Source organism: Cherax quadricarinatus, chromosome 45 (assembly GCF_038502225.1).
Source record: "Cherax quadricarinatus isolate ZL_2023a chromosome 45, ASM3850222v1, whole genome shotgun sequence".
NCBI classification, from domain to species: Eukaryota; Metazoa; Arthropoda; class Malacostraca; order Decapoda; family Parastacidae; genus Cherax; species Cherax quadricarinatus.
In genome coordinates, this window is record NC_091336.1 from 12,138,958 (window position 1) to 12,161,804 (window position 22,847).

The 22,847-nt window shown below is 41.8% G+C and overlaps 1 protein-coding gene across 1 annotated transcript in view; it reads left to right on the plus strand.

Annotated features, from left to right (window-relative positions):
* Window positions 1-18,353, plus strand: part of LOC128694849 (uncharacterized) — a 32,888-nt gene extending 14,535 nt beyond the window's left edge. Inside the window, exons 3-5 of the mRNA XM_070094294.1 lie at window positions 12,741-12,852; window positions 14,550-14,709; window positions 14,822-18,353. Coding sequence (XP_069950395.1) covers window positions 12,741-12,852; window positions 14,550-14,709; window positions 14,822-15,003 — 454 coding nt within the window. The 3' untranslated portion in view covers window positions 15,004-18,353. The remainder of the gene's footprint in view (window positions 1-12,740; window positions 12,853-14,549; window positions 14,710-14,821) is intronic.
* Window positions 18,354-22,847: the final 4,494 nt, after the last annotated feature.

Consider the following 22,847-nt stretch of genomic DNA (forward strand, 5'->3'; position numbering starts at 1 on the left):
CGACATATTACACACGACTTGATAACCCTTTTTACACTTTGCCGTCCTTGTGGAATCCAGAAGGTTTCCCGAATACAGTTTAAGGTATCCTGTACTCCACCGTGCATCACGTTATTATGGGCATTAAAGACAATCAAGGTTGTCAGGTGATGAGTTTTGGGCAGCAAGATAGGGTGCTTAGCATATTCCCCCAATTCAGCATTTTGTAACCTGCCTCTGCACCTAATTACATCATCCTCTAAATACAGCCCCAGCTTTTCTATTATTGAACTTTTCACAATTTTTCCGTCCATCATTAATTTAATTTCATCCCTGTAGGTTTCTTCTTGTACCCTCTGTAGCCAGTATTTCAGGGGATGGGGAAAATTATATGAGATATTCATCTTATAAATTTAAACACTAACCTTGTCACGCTAATCAGCTTGGGTAAGGAAGAATACCTATTAATGTCAATGGCTAAGGAGGGACTACTGACTGGAGCGGTGCTCACCGTAATTTCGACAGGAGCAATATGTGCCTTTTGTACCGGCCAGTTAATTTTGTCCGCCAGCCAACTTGGCCCTTTAAACCACGATAAAGCACTCACAAATTTTTCATAAGTCAAGCCTCGAGACAAGAAGTCAGCCGGATTCTCGTCACCAGGAATGTGATTAAAGGTTAACATATGCTGACCCAAACTGTTATATTTCTCCTGCATTTGATTGATTTCAGCGACTCTGTTTTGTACATACACAATCTTACTGTTACCATTACGAATCCATTGTAAGGATACCTCGTTATCAGACCAAATTACGGTGTCGCTGATATATATCTCTCGCAATTTATTTCTTATATAATTGGCTAATTTGACACCTACATAAATGGCTGTTAATTCCAACTGAGGTAAGGTACGTGATTTGATTGGAGCCACCTTAGCCTTAGACATAACAAGAGAAATGGCACTATTACATTGAAGGTAAGCGACTGCTCCATATGCTAATTTCGAAGCATCGCAAAAAATGTGGAGTACATTTTCTCCATCTTGACTGGCCACATTACGTGGGAACTCCAACATTGGTAATTTTACATATTCACCTATTAGTTCTTCCCACCTTTCAACAAATTCCTCAGGTATGGTTTCATCCCAAGCACATTTAAGCTTCCATGCTTCTTGTATCAACAATTTTCCTCTTATGGTAAGTGGGGACACTAAGCCTAGTGGATCGAAGCATTTTGAAACTTCCGCAAGTAAGACTCCCTTGGTTAATTTATTGGGCATGCTGTAGTTATTAGACTTTAATGATAACAAGTCTCTCTCTGTGTCCCAAGTCAGTCCCAGCACATTACTATATTTAGACACTTCAACTCCAGGGTTGTCTTTATTTATTTGAGCCCTTAAACTGGACGAATTACTGTTCCATTCCCTCAGGGGCATATTTGCACCTTGCATTATTTCATTAGCCCCTTCATATATGCTCATTAGTTCCTCTTCGGTAGACGTCACCCCCAGGAAATTGTCCACATAAAATTGTTTACCCATTACTCCACTCAGTGGACCACCCATACGCTTAAGGTGTGCATTTATCGTTGCCTGGAGTAGGAACGGACTGGAGGTAGCACCAAACAATACACTCCTGAAGCGAAAAGTCTTCAGGGGACTAAGTGGGTCATTAGGATTCTCGGGCCATAAGAACCTAGTGCAATCCCGGTCAGCCTCCTGCAGACCCACTCTCAGGAAAGCTTTACTTATGTTCGCTGTAAAGGCATAATTCTTAACCCTGAAGTTTAATAATATGTCTCCCAGTTTTTCCGTCAACGACGGACCTGTCATCAAACAGTCATTCAAACTAGGTACATTTTTGTTACTCCTGGCACTACAATTAAACACAATCCTCAGAGGAGTAGTCTTAGAATCCTTCTTCACTCTGTGATGTGGCAAATAGTGACCATAAATCTGGGCTTGCTCAGGAGGTACCTCCTCTATGAATTTATTATTTAACTGCTCATTAATTATATCATCGTAAGCAGTCAACAGTTCTGGTGTCTTGCTCAGTTCGTGGAGCTGAGCCTTTAATTGTCCATACGCCATCCGGTAATTAGTTGGTAGGTCTGGATGGTTCAGCTTCCACGGAAGTCTCACCCAGTATTGTCCAGATTCAAATTTAACATCCTTCTGGTATTGTTCATGAGTAAAGGAATCATCTGGACTTTCTTCATTTACATTGATCCCTATGCTGTCCAATTCCCATAATTTATACACAGGTTCAACTTCATCCTCTGTTGAAGTATATTTATACTGGGGTGATACTTCATGAGTAAGACACCGTAACTGTATTTATGGCTTCCTCCAGTCATTCATTATCAGTACGAGGAAGCCTGCCATACATCACGTGACCTCTTGCAGTCCTTAGAAGGGTGACTCTGCATTTCTTTGTCATACCCTTTACAAAGGTGGCATAATGGTCACTACCTATCAAAATATCTATTGGCCCCACAGAATCATTATTTATACCAGAAGGTGCCAAATTTACCTTACTTGAAAGCCTTTCAGCAGCGCTACCAAGCCCTATTGTAGATATTTTCTCTGGGAGCCTATCCACAATTACGGCATTATTACGTTTTCTCTCATTGCCCAGCCTGACAGTTACATAAACAGTGTCGTATGACTGGGCCTTCTTATTCGAGAGAAAGCCAGATAGCTTGAGTATAGCAGGATCTCCCATTTGTACCTTCATCCCATTAAGGCAATTACGTTTTATGAAGGTACGTTGTGATCCCTGATCCAGTAATGCTGTTACAGTTTTGGATTTACGCCGTTTATCATTAATCACCACATCCAACACAGGTAAAGCTACCTCAGCTAGGCCATCATTACCAACATTAGCTGCAATCTTTACGTTGGCTACTGTTGTGTCCGGGTTATCACTATCAGTACTATTGTTACCATCATTACGATTGGATCCGCCCTTACACATAGCTATGTGGTGTCTTCCCTTGTTACACTGATAACAATAGTGCAAGTTAGCACGGCAATCCCTTACATTATGATTTCCTAAACACCTGATACATCTAGCAAGCTCTTCCAATCTTTCCACTTTAACATCACATGAATTATAGGCATTACAGTTCTTAGAGAAATGAGTACCGTTGCAGAAGATACAATCTCTCCTTTCTTTGCCTGACCTCTTATCAACTGGGCTACCCTTATTGTGGTACTTCCTCCTCTTGCTTTGATGTGGAGAACCACTATTACTGGCCCCTGTCACTTGATATGTGCCTACGTAACCCCGTTTAGTAGGTGACTTATGATTATTGATATTAGGATAAAGTTTCCTTTTGTGGAACTTGACAGGTGCACTGGGGTCTGTAGACGTGGTATTCCTAGAGGTAATGGGTTGGCTGGTCTGCAGTTGGACAATTAGCTCCTGCAGGCCCACTCTTATTTCTTCCAGCCCGAAGTAACCCTTGTGATATCTGTTAGATAGCCACTCTACTGTCTTGTGGTTCAATTTATTCTGAATCAAGGCGCTCAACAACCACTCTGCTCCCTCCAGATCATATTTATTACTCAAGGTCTTAAGAGTGCTTTCTAGTTTGATCCTAAATTGCTGTAAGCTGTTGCGGTTGTGATCTGGAGTCTTCAAACTAGCCAAATTAGCTACTAGATCCAACCTACTTTGCTCCAAGTTACCGTAAGTGACCTCCAACAAGTCAACTGCCTCACTATAGGAGTCATCTACATTTGGGAACGCTTGTATGAGAACATGCGCATCTCCCCTTACTTGTCCCTTTAAATAGCACAATTTGGTAACACTTGCAAGATCACTCCTATCATGTACAACTGCTTTAAAGATAGACCAAAACTCCTCCCAGTTTTCTCCCGGATTAAACACAGGCATGCATAATTCTGGGAGTTTTGGTAGACACCTCTGATTTTCCTTACTAGGCTGACCAACAACATTGTTTACACCCTTTACCTTCTCCAAAGCCTTAGTTTTGCAGGACACAATGTTGTCCTCCACTTCATAATATTGATCCAGCAGCCGCTCCCTTTCAGCATCATCTGCACAATTCACCAGAAGATCGCTCTCACAGTCCTTATACCACAATCTATATGACTCATATCTATTTTCTAAGGCATCTAGGTGTAGCTTTAATTCATCAGGGTTTACCGTTTCTTGTCTCATTAACTCCATACACTTGTTGTATGATTTAGTAACATGACCCTTCCGAGCTTGTAGTGACGCTTTCTTTGCTTTGGCATCCATGGACTTGCCAGCCGCACTAACTTCCTCAGACCCAGCCATGGTTAGGGAATTAATAATCACCAATTATACAACTTAAGTAGACACCTTGTGAGAGTAATTCTTGCACTTTACTCTTGTATAAATCCTAGCCACCCATGTGCTAGTAATTAATTGGGCTAATTATCCTCCACCACACGACCGATTAAATTTGTGTACCCTATACCCACTTCCTTCAATCAGTCACTTAATTATTAAGTAATTAATTCAATTAATTTTTTACTGATTGCATCCAGTTTAGGAAGGACCAGCGGGCAGATATGGAAAATTTTATAGGGTGATTACCTTTATGTACCTCAACATTACATGCTTACAAGTAAACTCATTGGGAGACAACCATATTGTTTACCGTAGTCACCCCGTGTAGACATGTGAGAAAACTTAACCACCCCTGGTCACGGCAAGTGGTTCCTTCGACCTCACAATCTTATCCATATCTATCCGAGACCAGTATGGATTGGATAGCACCCACAAGTACGGTGCTACTAATTAATTGTGGACTGTATAGATTATATTAGTTTAACTGAATGAAGGGGGGTGGGGTAGGTTACACATGGATATATCCATCAAGAAAAACACTTGTACATAATCTCACCACTTACCAGATATTCTCTGGTGGTCACTTGATGTAGCTGGATCACCCATAACCTATCCAATTACAACATACCTAACTGGCCAGTATCAGTCTGCTATAACTAGAAGGGTTACTTAACTGTGGGTGATTGATACTCCTTATTCCCTCCATTCACTATCTCATTTCGATGTCCTGCTACACCGACACGATTCTTATTCCAGCAGGACGAGGTATCCGTCGGTTTGTCCCGGTTTAGAAGTCGTGATTCCATAAAGTTTCACTATCCTCGGTACGAGAATCACGCGTTCACTCGGAGCAGGGCGATCTATTTCACATCCCGCATTCTCTTAACTTAATGTTATTATCACTGATTACATTACCATTCACAGGACGATTTAACGTCTCATAATCATTATACACATTAGAGGTCACTCCATTAAGATCTGAGGCCGATGAGTGAGGATTAACACACGGGTATTTCCCCTGGATACACACCATGGCCGCGCACCAGTCACACCCGCTTGAACCATTATTCACTAATTTTACCACCTTTTTACGGTGGTCTCGTAAATCACGTTCCCTCACTCTTCACCAGGAACAGTTACGACACTTCCTATTATGAAGTGAGGCCCATATTAATCCTTAGACCGCCGTGAACGCCAATTTCCTGATCCCAGGTTTTCACAGCCTCCTCACTACATTCAAAACACTGCCGCCCCCCCGTGCCCCAGTTTGACCTATACCCCCGCACATCTGCACAGGCGCAGCGGGAACCCAGTTGGTTCCATTCAAAATACAAATACATTTTGACCGAAATCAACACATTAAACACTTATTAGGCACTATAGCTTCGGAAATTAAATAATTTCCACATAGGTATTAATGAATCGACGACGAAAACATCCAAATATAACAAATACGATGTGTTATTTTACATCTCAACAAATAATGTAATCAATTACATGTAATATCATATATTACATGTAATAGGAAAACACATCTATACAAATACCAATGATTGGTATACAAGAATAAAAAGGCAAAACTCTTAACGTTCTGCACATACAAAATTTTTACATTTTTATTAATGACATCATCACATTGGAGACATACATACAACATTCACAAACACAAGACATTTACACACAATTAAACGCAGCTGACCAGCCCGTTAGATTACCCACTGAACAAACACAAATTATCTCAAATCCTTTAACTCTAACGCTCTATATGCAGACGGGAAATCTTTCTCCCAACTCCCCTCATATACCAACTGATTTCGACACTTAGTTCTAAGAATTGTTCCCGCTAAAACCCGGATTCTGCTATTACCTTCAACATGCCTCATAGCCCATGGCACATAAATATAATCGGCTACGACATACGACACTGCACGTTGTACACAGATGTCAACCCCACCCACATCAAAACTCAACGCCCTAAGTACCGACAAACCTCCCCCCCCAACCATTCGTAAAACCCTGCTTAACCACGCACGTACTATACCTAAATCTTCACAGAAATACACAACATGAAACGCTGATTCGTCCTCCCCGCACGCTGAACAACTCCGGTCCTCCTCTACACGCCGATTAGACAACACCACCTTGGACGGCAGAATCCCGTGCAAAAATTTAAAAACCACTTCGCATACTCGAGGAAGGAGACGTAACTGATGAACCCGCTTCCATACATCACACCACGTGTACATGGGGAACATTCCCTGAACTCTCACCTCAACTTTCACCGTACCCACTCTTTCCAAAGTACCCAATTTAATGCTCCGCATGTCTCGCATGCACAGTAACACACGTAGCATTGTATCGCACCTGATTACATCTGCCCGTCCCCACCACCTGCGCAGGTCACGATACATTTCTGTTAAACCACCATGCCTGCCACCCAGTCGGAGAAAACGACGTTTCACATAACAAGCAATGACTCGGTCTCTTAAAGGAACAAGACCTAACCCTCCTTGACGCATTGGTGTCTACCTGGAGTTTACCTGGAGAGAGTTCCGGGGGTCAACGCCCCCGCGGCCCGGTCTGAGACCAGGCCTCCTGGTGGATCAGAGCCTGATCAACCAGGCTGTTGCTGCTGGCTGCACGCAAACCAACATACGAGCCACAGCCCGGCTGATCCGGAACTGACTTTAGGTGCTTGTCCAGTGCCAGCTTGAAGACTGCCAGGGGTCTGTTGGTAATCCCCCTTATGTGTGCTGGGAGGCAGTTGAACAGTCTCGGGCCCCTGACACTTATTGTATGGTCTCTTAACGTGCTAGTGACACCCCTGCTTTTCATTGGGGGGATGGTGCATCGTCTGCCAAGTCTTTTGCTTTCGTAGTGGGTGATTTTCGTGTGAGCCAGTCGCACCCTGAGCCCCACAAAAATCTATAAACTCTATTTAAAAGATGTTTGAGATCCCCCTGTATTAGTGGATACAGTGCAGCAACGTGCCAAACTTTACTATAAAGAAGAACATTAATTACTATCACCTTCTGGTGTAGGGTTAAATGTCGTGGCCTGAGACTATTTATACGCCTCAAAACACTATTTACCACCCTCCCCGAATTACATGCCCTCGTCTTATCAACCTCTCTCATATACTGTATACCACATATGTTAACACAGTCGACCACCGTCCACGTCTCTAACATACCTCCTCTCTCGCCCAATCTCCCAACTTCATAATCTTTGATTTTTCTTTGTTAACCCGCATTCCTGTTGCCTTACCAAATACATCTACAAGTCTTCCCACAAAACTCAATTGCTCCCTCGTACATAATAGGATAGTTGTATCATCTACATAACCTACTATGGCAGGTCGATCACTACCCGAACCCCACGATGAATCTACTCCCCGCCCACAAACTGTCCAATAAAAAGGGTCCTGCATGCAAGCAAAGAGCATTTGAGACATAGGGCATCCCTGTCGAATGCCTCTATTCAATTTGACAAAGTCTCCTAACTTCCCATTAATTTGTACTTGAAACCCAGCACCATTATACAAAGAACGAGCCCACATGATGATCTCATTACCAAAACCCTGCCATTTCATAAACTTCCACAGCACATCCCTTTCTACACTATCAAAAGCAGCTTGCCAGTCTAAAGCCAAAACACCACCCCCGCCCCTCATTCCGCATTCCTCGACAAACTCCCTGATATTCCCATGACCATCATACATCGACCTACCTGGCACGCCAAACTGACCCTTATGTATTACCTTGTCAAACACTTTTTTAATCCTATTCATTAAAATTTTTGCATATAATTTATAATCACTACACATTAGTGATATTGGTCGGTAATCCTTAAGTGATACGGGTATGTCACATTTTTTAACTAACACCAAAACCGCCGTACTCTGAGACAAACCTAAATGTCCCCCCTCCTTCATCGCATTGAGTAAACATACCAGAAAAGTCCTTATGACCTCCCAATGTTGAATATAAAATTCACACGGAATGCCATCAATACCTGGCGCCTTGCCCTTGCACATTCCCTGCAAAGCCTCCCATACCTCAGCTTCAGTTATAGGCCCACCCATGAGAAAGCGATCATTATCATTCAACTCACATCGTACATTCCGCCCCAATTCCCGTATTGCATCCACGCTTACATCTTTATTTAGCATTTTGAGATTAAACCATTTATCAACATAATAACTTATTCCTTCAGTTGTTGTTACAACCTGACCCTCACTATACCCTTCAATGCCATCCTGCACCACTAAACTCACGATTTCGGTCACCTTCCTCCTTTGTGTCTGACTACGTAAGACACAAGCGGATGGCTTATCACCCCACACAGCCTCCTCAGCTCCACTCGAAATACACGCCCCATCAAAAACCGTATTTTTCAGCACCTGGATGTGTTCCTTTAGATTGTCAATCTCGTCCACTGGGTAAATTCCAGATACCTCTCCTTGCGCATAACAGTGCTGTAAAGAACCCTCCAGGTACCTCAAAAATCCATACTCCAATCGAGAGGCCTCCTTACCCCGATGTACATAAAAATCCTTAATTTGAGGCTTCATAACCTCGTCCCATTGTCGCACTAAATTACTATCTTTCAAGGAGTCTACTCCCATAGACGTCCATAAGTGCGTGAAGAGTGTCTTATCTTCTGCACTTTGAAGTAAACGAGTATTTAACTTCCAATATCCTTTAAAACGAGTCGGGAGACCTCTCCAGTCGAGCTCTACGAGAACACCGCGATGGTCAGAGAAATACACATCTAACACACGCACTATGGTTACAACTACCCGCCGAGACACATATACCCTGTCTAAGCGCGCAGCATAGTCCTTACGCACGAAAGTATGCTCAATCCCTAAGTCACTGCTTCCACTTACATCCAACAACCCCAGCCCAGACAACAAATCACCCAAAATAATCGAACAATAACCCGCTCCCCTCGGTTCTACGCCTTTACGGTGCACCACACAGTTCCAGTCGCCACCAACCACTGTTATATCAGGCAGGGATCTCAAATAGTACACAAGAACATCGTTAACAAAAGTATTTTTAATATTAACATCATGTTCAGCTGGCCCATATACTCCTACAAAACCAACCCGTTGAGTACCCCACTCACCTATGATGCATACCACGCGACCCCCCCCCCTTTCCTCCCAATGTTTCATCACGAACGGGCTGGTCGCTTTTATCAACACAGCCACACCACCTTTCAAACGACTCAAGTGAGCCATATAAACATCATAACCATCTATCGCAAACGAACTTCCAACTTTATGGTTATGTTCTTGCACGAAACATACGTCTACTGCAAAGCGATGCAACCACTCATGAACCTGCACTTGCTTTCTGTTATTTTTCATACCATTAACATTTATGGTTATACACCTAACTTTGCTAACGGTGGCTTTCCTCGAGGGACCACCACACCCTTTTTCCCTTTACGTTGACTAACGCCTAAGGCGCCACCTTTACCTTGTACATTCTCTGTTATATTACTTGCTGTCCTGAAACCACGCGACCCTCCACCCGTGACTTCCGACCACGTCTTCTTCCCAGAACGCTGTCCAGGGGTCAAGACATCGTCGGAGTCGGGTGGGGTAGCCGCACGCTTCCTAGAAACAGCATCCTCAGCTTTATCAGGACCTGTAATGTTCTCCTTGTGAACTTCTACCGCAACAGTATGAACTCTCGGACCTTCTACCTCACTTACGTTAATTAACTGATCGACATCCTTTAACTGTGTTCTCTCCTCATCTGAACACTCTAACGCAGGCACACATGGCACAGAATAATATTCCTGCGAAGCTAAAAGGTCGCTCAATGTCGATACAATGTTAGCTTCCATGTCAGCATCCTCTCTTGCTTGAGGGCTCTCACGTCCACCATGTTCTACCACATCATGGTTGACCGTACCAGGTAGAGTCACGCAGGATGACTCTACGAGCATGGCCCGATCCACTTCATCACTCCACGATTTCAGGTGCGGTAAGTCCTCGACTACTTCATCTGCCAGAATCCGACGAGGAGCCTCACCATCCGGACGACGACCACGTCCTGAGGGCGGCTGGCGCTTAACGCATTGTGCAGCAATGTGATCCAATAAGCCGCAAAGGCGACAAGTTCGTCTCTGTCCAGGATACGTAACATACACCTGGGTACGGAACTCCTCTAGGTTTATGTACGAAGGTATTGGTTGGCGCAGGGACATTTTCAACGTGAAAGACCCTTCTTGTAAACCAGCAAAGTGGCCATCAGACCACCGACCCATAGTAACCTGGTGGATCGTCCCATAGTATTTGAAGGCATCACGTATGTCAACTTCGTTAGCCTCAAAAGGCACGTTTCGCACACGTACCCACGTATAGTATTGTGAAACGTCGTGCAACTTAACTGTGACTGCTGGGGTGACTTGCTTGCTAACATCCTGATACTGGTTGACAATCTGCTCGTAGGTCTTGGTATTACAAAACTTGACAAAAATCCGGGATAGTCCATTTAAGGCAATGCCACACACGGATTCACGCTGGATGCCATATACATCACGGATGATCATCGGCACCAACACATTAATCGATGCACTGGGGATTGTGCCCTTTATGAGGTCAATACAAACAGTATTAACTCTCCTTCGAAAACCAGTCGCCATTGTTGTTGTCGTCGCAAAGCTCCTCCACCAGGTGTCGGGAATGAGGAGAGACAGCTGTCTCACGAGAATTGATAAAGTAGACAGATTGTTTGAGAGGCAGGAAACGAGAACTTAAGTTTTATTTATTTATTTATTTATTTATTAATTTGAACATGATACATAGAAGTACAAGGAAATACAGTGGTTAAGTGTAACATGCCAAAGCCCCTTGTATGCAGAGCATTATGGGCAGGCTTAATAACTTAAGATTAACTAAGCAATGATATATTCAGTGGTAACATTGTTGTAAACAGTTAACAATTAAGCACAAATGAGTATTTCAAAGACAGGTCATATGGTCTTTTACTGTGTTGCTGAGCATTCAGTAGAATGGAGTATTCTGTTAAGTAATGTAATTAAAAATAACAAAGTTTGATTGGGTCACAGGTTAAATATTTATGAGATACAATTATTCAGTATTTATTTGGTTGTGGGTGAGTAAGTGATTTTTAAGAAGAGACTTGAATTTATAAACAGTGTTTCTTTTATATTCACAGGTAGTGAATTCCAGATTTTTGGGTTTTTTATGTGCATTGAGTGTTTGCATAGTGTGAGATGGACACGAGGAACATCAAATAGCGATCTGTGCCTTGTGTTATGGTCATGTGTTCTGTTGAGGTTGGTAAGGAGACGTTTAAGGGGAGGGTTTATATCCGAGTTAAGTGTTCTATGTATGTAGTAGGTACAATAATAAGTATGGATGTTTTGTATGGTGAGTAGGTTTAGAGTTTTGAATATTGGTGGAGTGTGTTGCCTGTAGTGGGAATTTATCATTCTGACTGCAGCCTTTTGTTGGGTAATTAATGGTCTGAGATGGTTTATTGTTGTTGAGCCCCATGCACAGATTCCATAGGTGAGGTAGGGGTAAATAAGCGAGTGATACAGGGCCAGGAGGGCTGACTGTGGAACACAGTACCGTATCTTCGATAATATGCCTACGGTCTTGGAAATTTTCTTGGAAATTTGTTGTATATGTGTTTGAAATTTGAGTCTATTATCAAGGTGGATTCCTAAGAATTTTCCCTCTGTGAGCGTTGTGATAGGTGATCCGTTTATCATTATGTTAAGAGGGACATCTGTAACTCTGTTACCAAACTGAATGAAGTAGGTTTTGTCAATGTTGAGAGTAAGTTTGTTAGTCCTCATCCAGGTAGATATTTTCTGTAATTCGGTATTCACAGTATTGGCTAGCATGACTGGGCTCGGGTGAGAGAAGACGTATGTAGTGTCATCTGCAAATAGTGTGGGTTTGAGTAGTTACGATGCATTTGGTAGGTCATTTATGTAAACGAGAAAGAGAAGAGGGACAAGGACACTTCCCTGTGGGACACCAACTGTAATTGGCTGTGCGGGAGTTTGCTCCATTTATGTACACATATTGGCTTCTGACTTCAGGTAGTTGAGGGACTGCCCTCTTATACCATAGTGCGACAATTTTATGTGGAACAAGTCGTGGTCATCTGTATCAAAAGCTTTACGTAACTCAATGAAGATTCCCAGTGGGACTTCTTTATTCTCTAGTGCAGTGTATACTTGTTCTAGCATGTCAGGTATACACAAATGCAGTTACATAAATTATCATACATAGCAGCATATGTGTAGAGAACACAGTTGGGAACGCAGCTGGAATTAATTACTATAAAATGCGCCAAACTCGTATTAGTTATACAGTATTTTATACCATTTAAGAGTAATTATAGGAATGTTTTTTTCCAGACCTGATGCACTGCAGTGTGGACCGTGTTATCCCAACCGGTGCCAAGCTATAGGAGAGTGTCACAGAGGCATCACCTGGGATGTCTGCAACTGCTGTGAAGTCTGCGCCAAGGTTTGATAACTCACTCTTTTATATATATATATATATATATATATATATATATATATATATATATATATATATATATATATATATATATATATATATATATATATATATATATATTAGATAATCGTAGGTCGTGCAAATATTGAGTGAGTTGGGTAGATCTCCTGTAGACTATCACGAACAAAGGCACTGTCAAATGACTTGCAGTACCAGCGTTAAATGCACTCAAGGAGCAATCATTGAGGAGTAAAGTATACATAGTAGAATAAGTTTTGGTTTCACATATACCCTTATCACCAAGAATATATGTACAAAATATTTACAACTATGCATAGAGTTTAGGACAAATTTAACCTAATAGTGAACAGAGTTTGGAACAAAGTATCAGAACATTAGCTACTACAGCTATAGTGTTAGTCAGCCATAGGCAGAAGAGGGTTTGATGAGCTGGGTTGTTCATATAAGTGGCCACTCAGATTGTCAACCCTCTCTGAAACGTCAGACAGCCTGCAGCACCTCGTTAGCACCCCGTACCAGGATGGCGGATTCATCCTGACAAGCAATAACTAGCCTGGCAAACATGATATGTCGGAAAATGGCTCTGTTTAGAGTACGTTAAATACAGAGGGCTGAATTAGCTGGAACTACTTTCTGTGGCATGCACCGTTTGGTTATTGCACCCGGTGCATGCTATGGATTGAACAGGATTACTTTTGTTGAATAGGTTATAACAGCTGATGGATGCAGAGCCTAGTTTTGGAGGTGCTGGATATCCCAGGAAGATGTATATAGCATGTGTATTAAGAGCGGTATAGCTGGTCTAGGAGGGTTATTATTGCAGTCACGGGGAAACGCTAAACTCATATGGGTTATGTAGCATCTGAGCAATGAAAGGTAGTCAGGTTTGAACTAAGCACTTCCCTTCCCTCCCTTTTTCAGATTGTCCTATTTAATATGAATCTTTTGAAAACCGACAAGTTGAAGAATTGAGACACTTATGGAACACATGGGAATCTTTATTGAAGAAACGTTTCGCCACACAGTGGCTTCATCAGTCCTATACAAAGTAGAAATGGGTAAGGAGAGGAGGAGTTCGAGATAATCAGTCCCTCAAATCAGGTTGAGGGACTGATTATCTCGAACTGTGGTCAGTCCATCAATCTTGAACAGATTGATGGACTGACCACATCGACTCAAGGTTGAGGGACTGATTACCTCATTCTCCTCCTGTTCTTCACGATTCTCCTTAGTATGGACTGATGAAGCCATTGTGTGGCGAAACGTTTCCTCAATAAAGATACCTAAGTGTTGCACATGTGTCTAATTTATCACCAACAAAAATATTTGTCTAACCTATTTTTATGCTACCCAAGTATTTATTTTTTTTTGACCTTTTACTCATGTGCAAGTTGATTGTTCTACCATATTGTATTACTATTACTATTACAACTTATATTACTACTACTACCACTAGTATTACACCTCACTCTAAGAATATATATACCCTCTGTGTCCATGTATTGTTTGTAATGGCTTGATAAAGCTCCTGGAGAGCGAAACGTTGCCACAATAAAATGTCACATTAGTTGCGCTTGTGTCCTTTTACTTTACACTTGATAATGAATTTGATAATGCTTCCATTTGCAATTTGTGGGATAGATGTACCTTGACGTTGACTATATACGTAATCGGGTTTACAGGGAGTGAACGAAGAATGCGGAGGACCCTGGAACGCCTACGGCAAGTGTGGGTACGGACTGACTTGTCTAAAGGATGCCCGTGAGTGCCCCTATCTGTTCCATCCCAGGGGTTCCGCTGCCGACACTGGCTCCAACATTTGTGATGAGTACCTTTTTAACGGTAAAAGCATCCTCTCTGACTCCGCTGCTCTTCCAGTTGTCAATTTTCATCAAATAATTTTTTTTTTAATTCTATCACGACATAATATTTATTTTATAAATTTCTTTTGCAGCCATCGGGAGGTGTGTACAGAGTGAGAATGTAGTGGAATCTGCCTTCAAGAGGAACATTGTCAAGGAGGTGATAGATGTAGAAAAACAAAAAGATAATGCCGAGGCGGCGCCCAAAGAAGGCGACTCTATGGTGGGCAAGAGGCTCATGCTCAAGGGTGTGTTGAGGGGCGTGGAATACTGAAGTGAGGTCAGGCTACCCCTGCCGCTCACTACCACCTGCTGTTACGCTCCCGGGTCTATATAAGGCCTTTATCATATACTTTCTTTCTGATTAGAGCATAACAACTATAGGCAGCGTTAGGGATAATAATAGTCTTCAATAAAACTTCTTTTAATTAAGCAGTTAATTAGATCATAAAATGTAAGGCAAGTAAAATTTATACTATTATACAGTATCTTTGTCAAGAACGCTTACTGCACATTCTACATTACCAAATTGCTAGATAATGCCTTGAAATGCATGGTTATAGAGAGACCTTAAATCGGAGTTATATACAGATACTCCTTCAGAGTAGAATATCTAGTCTTCATACTAGATTAGTCAGTGTATTATACAATTTAATAGAATATATAAATTGAAGAAAACCAACAGCAGTTAGTGTATAAGAGCAGAACAGGAGTGTTGACTCGTTGGCTGGTATTTCACACTCTTCCACTCTACAGCGAGGGTGAAGGTTAGGTAGGTCACGTGACTTCTACCATCACATTTACACAGGTGGAGGGGGGGGGAGTGAGGGGTGTATAACAATTGAACAGTTTATTGGAAATTTAACTCCACATCTTTACCTTTCACAGGTACGCAGACCAATAACAAAGTGACAATACACTAGAAGTTAACCCATTGTGGCCACATAAATATAAATATACAAACAAATAATCTTAACAATACAAGGACATTCATTTCCAATTTAGCTATTAAAGGAAATGAACGCAATGTAATATTAAAGAAAATAAAGGTTAACAATAGGAGCAAAGTAGAAGAGGCACAACACTCCGGTCCACAAGATAATATCTTGACGTTTTGGTCGTTACGAGCGTGGAATGAATATCATGTCCGCTGAGGAACGACTCAAGTGACGGAGATCTATCTTCTCCAAGTGCCGCAGCAATCCACTTCCTAGATCAGGATCAGACATACTTCTATTACTGTCAAGAAATTTTGCGGTTAATCAAGCCATTAGGAACGAGACAAAGCGCCGGCTAACACACTATTAGATCCTTTTATGCGAAAAATAGAAATCCGGTAGGGGTGGATCCTTAAAGCCCACCTTAATATTCTAGCATTCTTAGATTTCATCGAATTTATAAATGTAAGTGGATCATGATCAGAGTGAATATTTACCACATGAGAATAGCCAAGATATACGTCAAAATGCTCCTATAAAAAGACTACTGCTAGGGCTTTTTCTACAGTGGAATACGATTTTTGGTATTCTTTTAATTTATATGAATAATAACATACTGGATGTATGATATCCCCTTGTTGTAAAGGTTGTAGTAACACAGCACCGATAACAGAGTCGCTGGCATCCACGTGTAGAGTGAAAGGAAAGTTGAAATCTGGACATCGTCATACTGGAGCTGAGGATAGAAAGCGTTTTAAGCATTTAAAGGCTAAGTTACAGCTCTCGTCCCAGTTGAATTATGTTTAGGACTTGTTAGTTTAGTGAGAGGAGAGGCCACTTGTGCAAAGTTTGGGCAAAATCTTCGGTAATAAGTAGCCATCCCTAAAAATCTTTGGAGGGCTTTTCTATCTTGGGGATGTGGAAAATTTAAAATGGCTTTGACTTTTAATTTGTCAGAGGCCACATGTCCTTGCCCTATTTTAAAACCAAGATATTTAATTTGTGCCTTTCCAAAGTCACATTTTTTGCAAATTTAAAGTGAAATTATACTTTTGTAAGGCTTTCAGAGTTCTTCCAATCTTTCCACATGAGATTTCCAATCATCACTAAAAACCACAAGGTCATCCAAGTATGCTTCCACACCTTCTAAAGGTTGGACTAGAATGTTCATAATTCTTTGGAACATTGAAGCGGCATTACATAAGCCGAAAGGCATAACTTTATTTGTAAATAATCCATTTTTAACAAAGCCTGAAATCTCTTTGGCCCAAGGGGTTAATGGAACCTGGTAATAACCTCTTAAAAGGTCCAACCTTGTCACAAACGTGGCCCCGGCCCCTGCATCAATAAGGTCGTCAGTTCGGGGTAACGGGAAATCATTGGGCTTGGTGATAGCATTAACCTTACGATAATCTGTACATAACTGAACTGTACCATCTGGCTTGGGGACTAATAAGCAGGGAGAGGCCCAAGGCATCCAACTAGGTTCTATCAAATTGTATTCCAATAAGGTGGCTATTTCTTGTTGAATCAATTTTTGTTTAGCAGGAGAGATTGCTTTATCAGATCTTCTAATAGTTCAATATCATGAGAACCTAAAGTACAAGGTTTAGGAACATCACTGAATATAGTCTTGTATTTAAAGATCAAATCTTTTATTTGTGATTTATGATCTGTGGGAAGAACTTCTAGAAAATTATCTAATTGTTTCAGAATTTCTGAATTATTGAGTATAAATTCTCTCAAATCTCCTGCTGTATTATTTATAAGCTCAGTGACTGGAGGTTGAATAGTGGTGATAGTAGTAGGAAGAGGGTTTACCTCGTACCTTTTTAAATTATTTATGTAATAACTCAACTTTCTTACGACATCCTGGTTAGCTCACCAGATAATTCACTTCGTTTTCCTTACATACTATCTCATAAGGCCCCAAATAACGAGGATTTAAAGAATGTCCAGGAACTAAGTTTGTTTTTTACTAAAACTAGTTCATTTGGATGGAAGGAACACTGTTTTGACTTCTGGCCATACAACTTTTTCATTTTAGCTTGAGCTTGGGTCAGGTTCACCGCAGCCAAGTTTTTCAATTGGGAAAGGCTCTCTTACCTGTCCATGAATCTCGTAATATAGCTAGAGGTCCCCGTACTTGGTGGCCGAAAATCAAGTATTTAGTACTATCTTGTTCAGCTTCCCTTAGCCAAAGAGAAGGAAGGGTAAACCATCTTATTCTCGCGAATATTGTTTGCAATAAGCGAGCAGTGTGGATTTAAGGGTTTGGTGGAATCTTTTTAATACGCCTTGCAATTGGGGATGATAGGGTGTAGACAGGATCTGTCTTACTCCTAATCGTGACATGGCCTCTTTAAAAACCTTCGATGTAAAATTTGAGCCTTGATCTGATTGAATCTCATGCGGTATGCCTATGTGTGCAAAGAAGCGTGAATTTTTGACATTGGAATGGCCTCTGGATACTGAGTGGCCATATCCATAATAGTAAAGATATACTGATTTCTCCTCTTACTGTGGGGAAAAGGTCCCACACATTCTATAACTAATCTACCAAAAGGCTGCTTTGGACTTTATGGGAACTAGAGGGGCTGTAGCCGGATTGTGGGCTGTTTTGCCTATTATTTGACAAACATAGCATTTCTGTACTTGAAATGGGGCCAATAAAAATATTTCTGAATCATCTTTTCGATCTTACGAATTCCTAAATGTCCTCCTAGAGGGTTATTGTGCGCTACTTCAAATACTAAACTGTGCAAAGACGAAGAGACAACTTACAAATTTCTTCCTTAAGTAGAATTCTTATCATTTCCTCTTTTCCAGAGAAATCCTTCTTCATCCTTTATAAAAGAAATGTTCACTTATCATTACTTATTAGATCTATATCGTCTTTCAGAGCTTTAATAAATTCCTCCTTACTACGTTTTTTAACTAGGTCCGTACGGACCGGTAGAACATTTTTATTCATATCTGTGGTTCCTGCTTGAACTACTTCATTAAATAGGAAGTTCATACCTAAATCTCCCGCTTCTTCTGAAACCTCTGGGTCTACAACATTTTTGGGATCTTTAGCCATGGCCCTCGTGATCACATTAAAAGCTCCAACCATCTCACACTCCCAAATCCATCTAGGTGAAGTTTCAGCCTCCTATTTTCCTCCTGAAAAAGAAGAACCTCCATCAACACTTGAACCTGAGATTCTAAAACACTACAGCAAGCCATAGTGCTTGATAACACCCCACGCTAATTCCCAGACAGCTTAGGGCAGGATGACCTCACATGACCACTGACTGCAGCGTACTCTCTCTCTCTCTCTCTCTCTCTCTCTCTCTCTCTCTCTCTCTCTCTATATATATATATATATATATATATATATATATATATATATATATATATATATATATATATATATATATATATATATATATTCAACAAGTCGGCCATCTCCCACTGAGACAGGGTGACTCAAAGAGAAAGAAAATCCCCAAAAGCAAAATACTTTCATCATCCAACACTTTCACCTCACTCACACATAATCATTGTTTTTGCAGAGGTGCTCAGAATACAACAGCTTAGAGGTATATACGTATAAAAATACACAATATATCCCTCCAAACTGCCAGTATCTCAAACCCCTCCTTTAGAGTGTAGGAATTGTACTTCCCATTTCCAGGACTCAAGTCCGGCTATATAAAATAACCGGTTTCCCTGAATCCCTTCACTAAATATTACCCTGCTCACACTCCAACAGTTCGTCAGGTCCCAATTACCATTTGTCTCCATTCACTCCTATCTAACACGCTCACGCACGCTTGCTGGAAGTCCAAACCCCTCGCCCACAACACCTCCTTTACCCCCCCCCCTCCAACCTTTTCGAGGACGACCCCTACCCCGCCTTCCTTCTCCTACAGATTTATTCGCTCTCCATGTCATTCTACTTTGATCCATTCTCTCTAAATGACCAAACCACCTCAACAACCCCTCTTCAGCCCTCTGACAAATACTTTTATTAACTCCACACCTTCTCCTAATTTCCACACTCCAAATTTTCTGCATAATATTTACACCACACATTGCTTTTAGACAGGACATCTCCACTGCCTCCAACCGCCTCCTCGCTGCTGCATTTACAACCCAAGCTTCACACCCATATAAGAGTGTTGGTACTACTATACTTTCATACCTGGAGTTTACCTGGAGAGAGTTCCGGGGGTCAACGCCCCCGCGGCCTGGTTTGTGATGAGGCCTCCTGGTGGATCAGAGCCTGATCAACCAGACTGTTACTGCTGGCTGTACGCAATTCAACGTACGAGCCACAGCCCGGCTGGTCAGGTACCGATTTTAGGTGCTTGTCCAGTGCCAGCTTGAAGACTGACAGGGGTCGATTGGTAATCCAACTTATGTATGCTGAGAGGCAGTTGAACAGTCTCGGGCCCCTGACACTTATTGTATTGTCTCTTAACGTGCTAGTGACACCCCTGCTTTTCATTGGGGGATGTTGCATCGTCTGCCAAGTCTTTTGCTTTCGTAGTGAGTGATTTTCGTGTGCAAGTTCGGTACTAGTCCCTCTAGGAATAAGTGTCAGGGGCCCGAGACTGTTCAACTGCCTCCCAGCATACATAAGGGGGATTACCAATAGACCACTGGCAGTCTTCAAGCTGGCACTGGACAAGCACCTAAAGCAGGTACCTGACCAGCCGGGCTGTGGCTCATACGTTGGATTGCGTGCAGCCAGCAGCAACAGCCTGGTTGATCAGGCTCTGATCCACCAGGAGGCCTGGTCACAGACCGGGCTGCGGGGGCGTTGACCCCCGGTACTCTCTCCAGGTAAACTCCAGGTATATATATATATATATATATATATATATATATATATATATATAAGTAGTGCCGAAGGTGGCTCAGCGGTCTCTGCCGCTGAGCGCTGTATTCCTGAGCGGTCTCCTTCCGAAAGGCCTGCGGCTGAGCGGTGTTCTGCGCCCGCGCGCCCGCCCTCGACCACCTTGACCTCACCCTCGACCACCTCGCCCTTGACCACCTCGCCTTCAACCCCCCACCACACCCTCAACCCCCGACCCACGCCCCCCACATGCCCCGCCCTCGCGCCGGCCCACCGCCCATGCGCCCACCTGCCATGCCCTCGTGCACGCCCGCCCACGCCCTCGTGCCCGCCCGTGCCTTCTGCAGCGCCTTCTGCAGCGTCGTCCGGATCGCCCCCGCTCCCCGAATTTTTTCCCGATTTTTTTCGAATTTTTTTTTAATTTCATTTTCTTTTGGTCTCCATCTCCTAGGATCAAGTTTTTGAGGTTCCCCCTCCCACTTTCAACCCCATCCCAATTTTTTTCGAATTTTTTTTTTGAATTTCTTATGATCTCCATCTCTTCAGATCAAGTTTTTCTCGATATCAATAATACAAAGACTCCATCTCCTCGGATCAAGTTTTTTGAATTCCCCCCTCTGGGGGTAAGCATTCAAAATGGACTCCCACTTCCACCCCAAGTATTTCTCCTCCATCTCCTTGGATCAAGTTTTTCAAGTGTGACGTCACCCCACCTGTGTTTACTCGGCGGTCAGTGACGTCACGCGACGACCTCACACATACAGGCTGAATCTTGTCGAGCAGACAATAAAATGCAGGATAAGACTAATACACAATATTTTCATTTATTTATTATACAACCAATGCATTTCATATACATCCAACAAAAAAATTCATTGAAAAAAGGTACAATTTATTGACTAAAATCAACATATTTTTCTCTTGAAGAAATTCTATGCGTTTTGTTCTGGATCTTCTTCGTCGTCACCATCTCAGTATTACACATTTCATATACAACATAAGGAAAACATTACACATTTTCAATCTTAACCCAGGATAACCCAAATAATTTCACATTTTTTTCGTTAATACCCACAACAATCCACAATTTCTTTACAAAAGATTCACTCTCCTCAAGTCTAGACATTTTTCTCGTTTTAACTATTTCATCAGAAAAAGTCACCACAACACTTACAACTTATAACCACTTTTCGATAAATTCACTAGTCACAATTTTACATATTACGAAGTTAATACGCATACACACACACACACACACACACACACACACACACACACACACACACACACACATCACTTTACTTTGAACACCTTCAAAACACTCTCATAAATCATTGAATACTCACAAAAATACCTTTGAACATTTCCAAACAACACTGAAACACTTCCAAGATAACATTTTGAATACTCCCAAATAAGATTTGACAGCTCTAATTTATCTACACTTATATATTTCATTAAATTACAACTCATCCCCCAAAACTCCTCCCTCATTCTCCAGATTTTTACAACAGTATCACAAAAACTAACTCAGACACTTTACTTTGAACAACACCAAAAACACCATCACTTACCTTTGAATACTCCAAAAACATCATTCGAACACAGCCAAATCACCACTGAATACTCCCAGAACACCTTCATAAATACTCTTGCACATCATTTGAACACCTTCAACAACTCCTTTGAATAGTCTCAAACACCATTTGAGTACTCCCAAATACACCACTGAATACTACCAAAACAGCACCGAATACTGCCCAAACACCACCAAAATCACCATAAACTAAGATCAACATCACAGACTAACACCCATTTTCACACAAATCCTCTCAAATCACTATAACCAAGACGATTACCAATTTCTATGAGTACACTCTCCTCCAACTAAGATATAACATGAGCGCAAAAAAAAACATGAACACAAACAAAACACACACGAACACACAACAGAATCATCTCTTTTTCGGTATCTCTAGTTCGACAACGCTCACAACCCACAACTTATAACCACTTTTCAGCATCTCTAGTTCGACAACATCACCCACAACCCACAACACCCACAACCCACAACACCCCACAACCCACAACACCCACAACAACAACCCACTTATAACATCTTTTTTGGTATCTCTAGTTCGACAACAACACCCATAACCCACAACACCCACAACCCTCAACACCCACAACCCACAAGACTCACAACCCACACACCCACAACAACAACCCGCTTATAACATCTTTTTTGGTATCTCTAGTTCGACAACAATACCCACAACCCACAACACCCACAACCCACTTATAACCTCTTTTCGGTATCTCTAGTTCGACAAC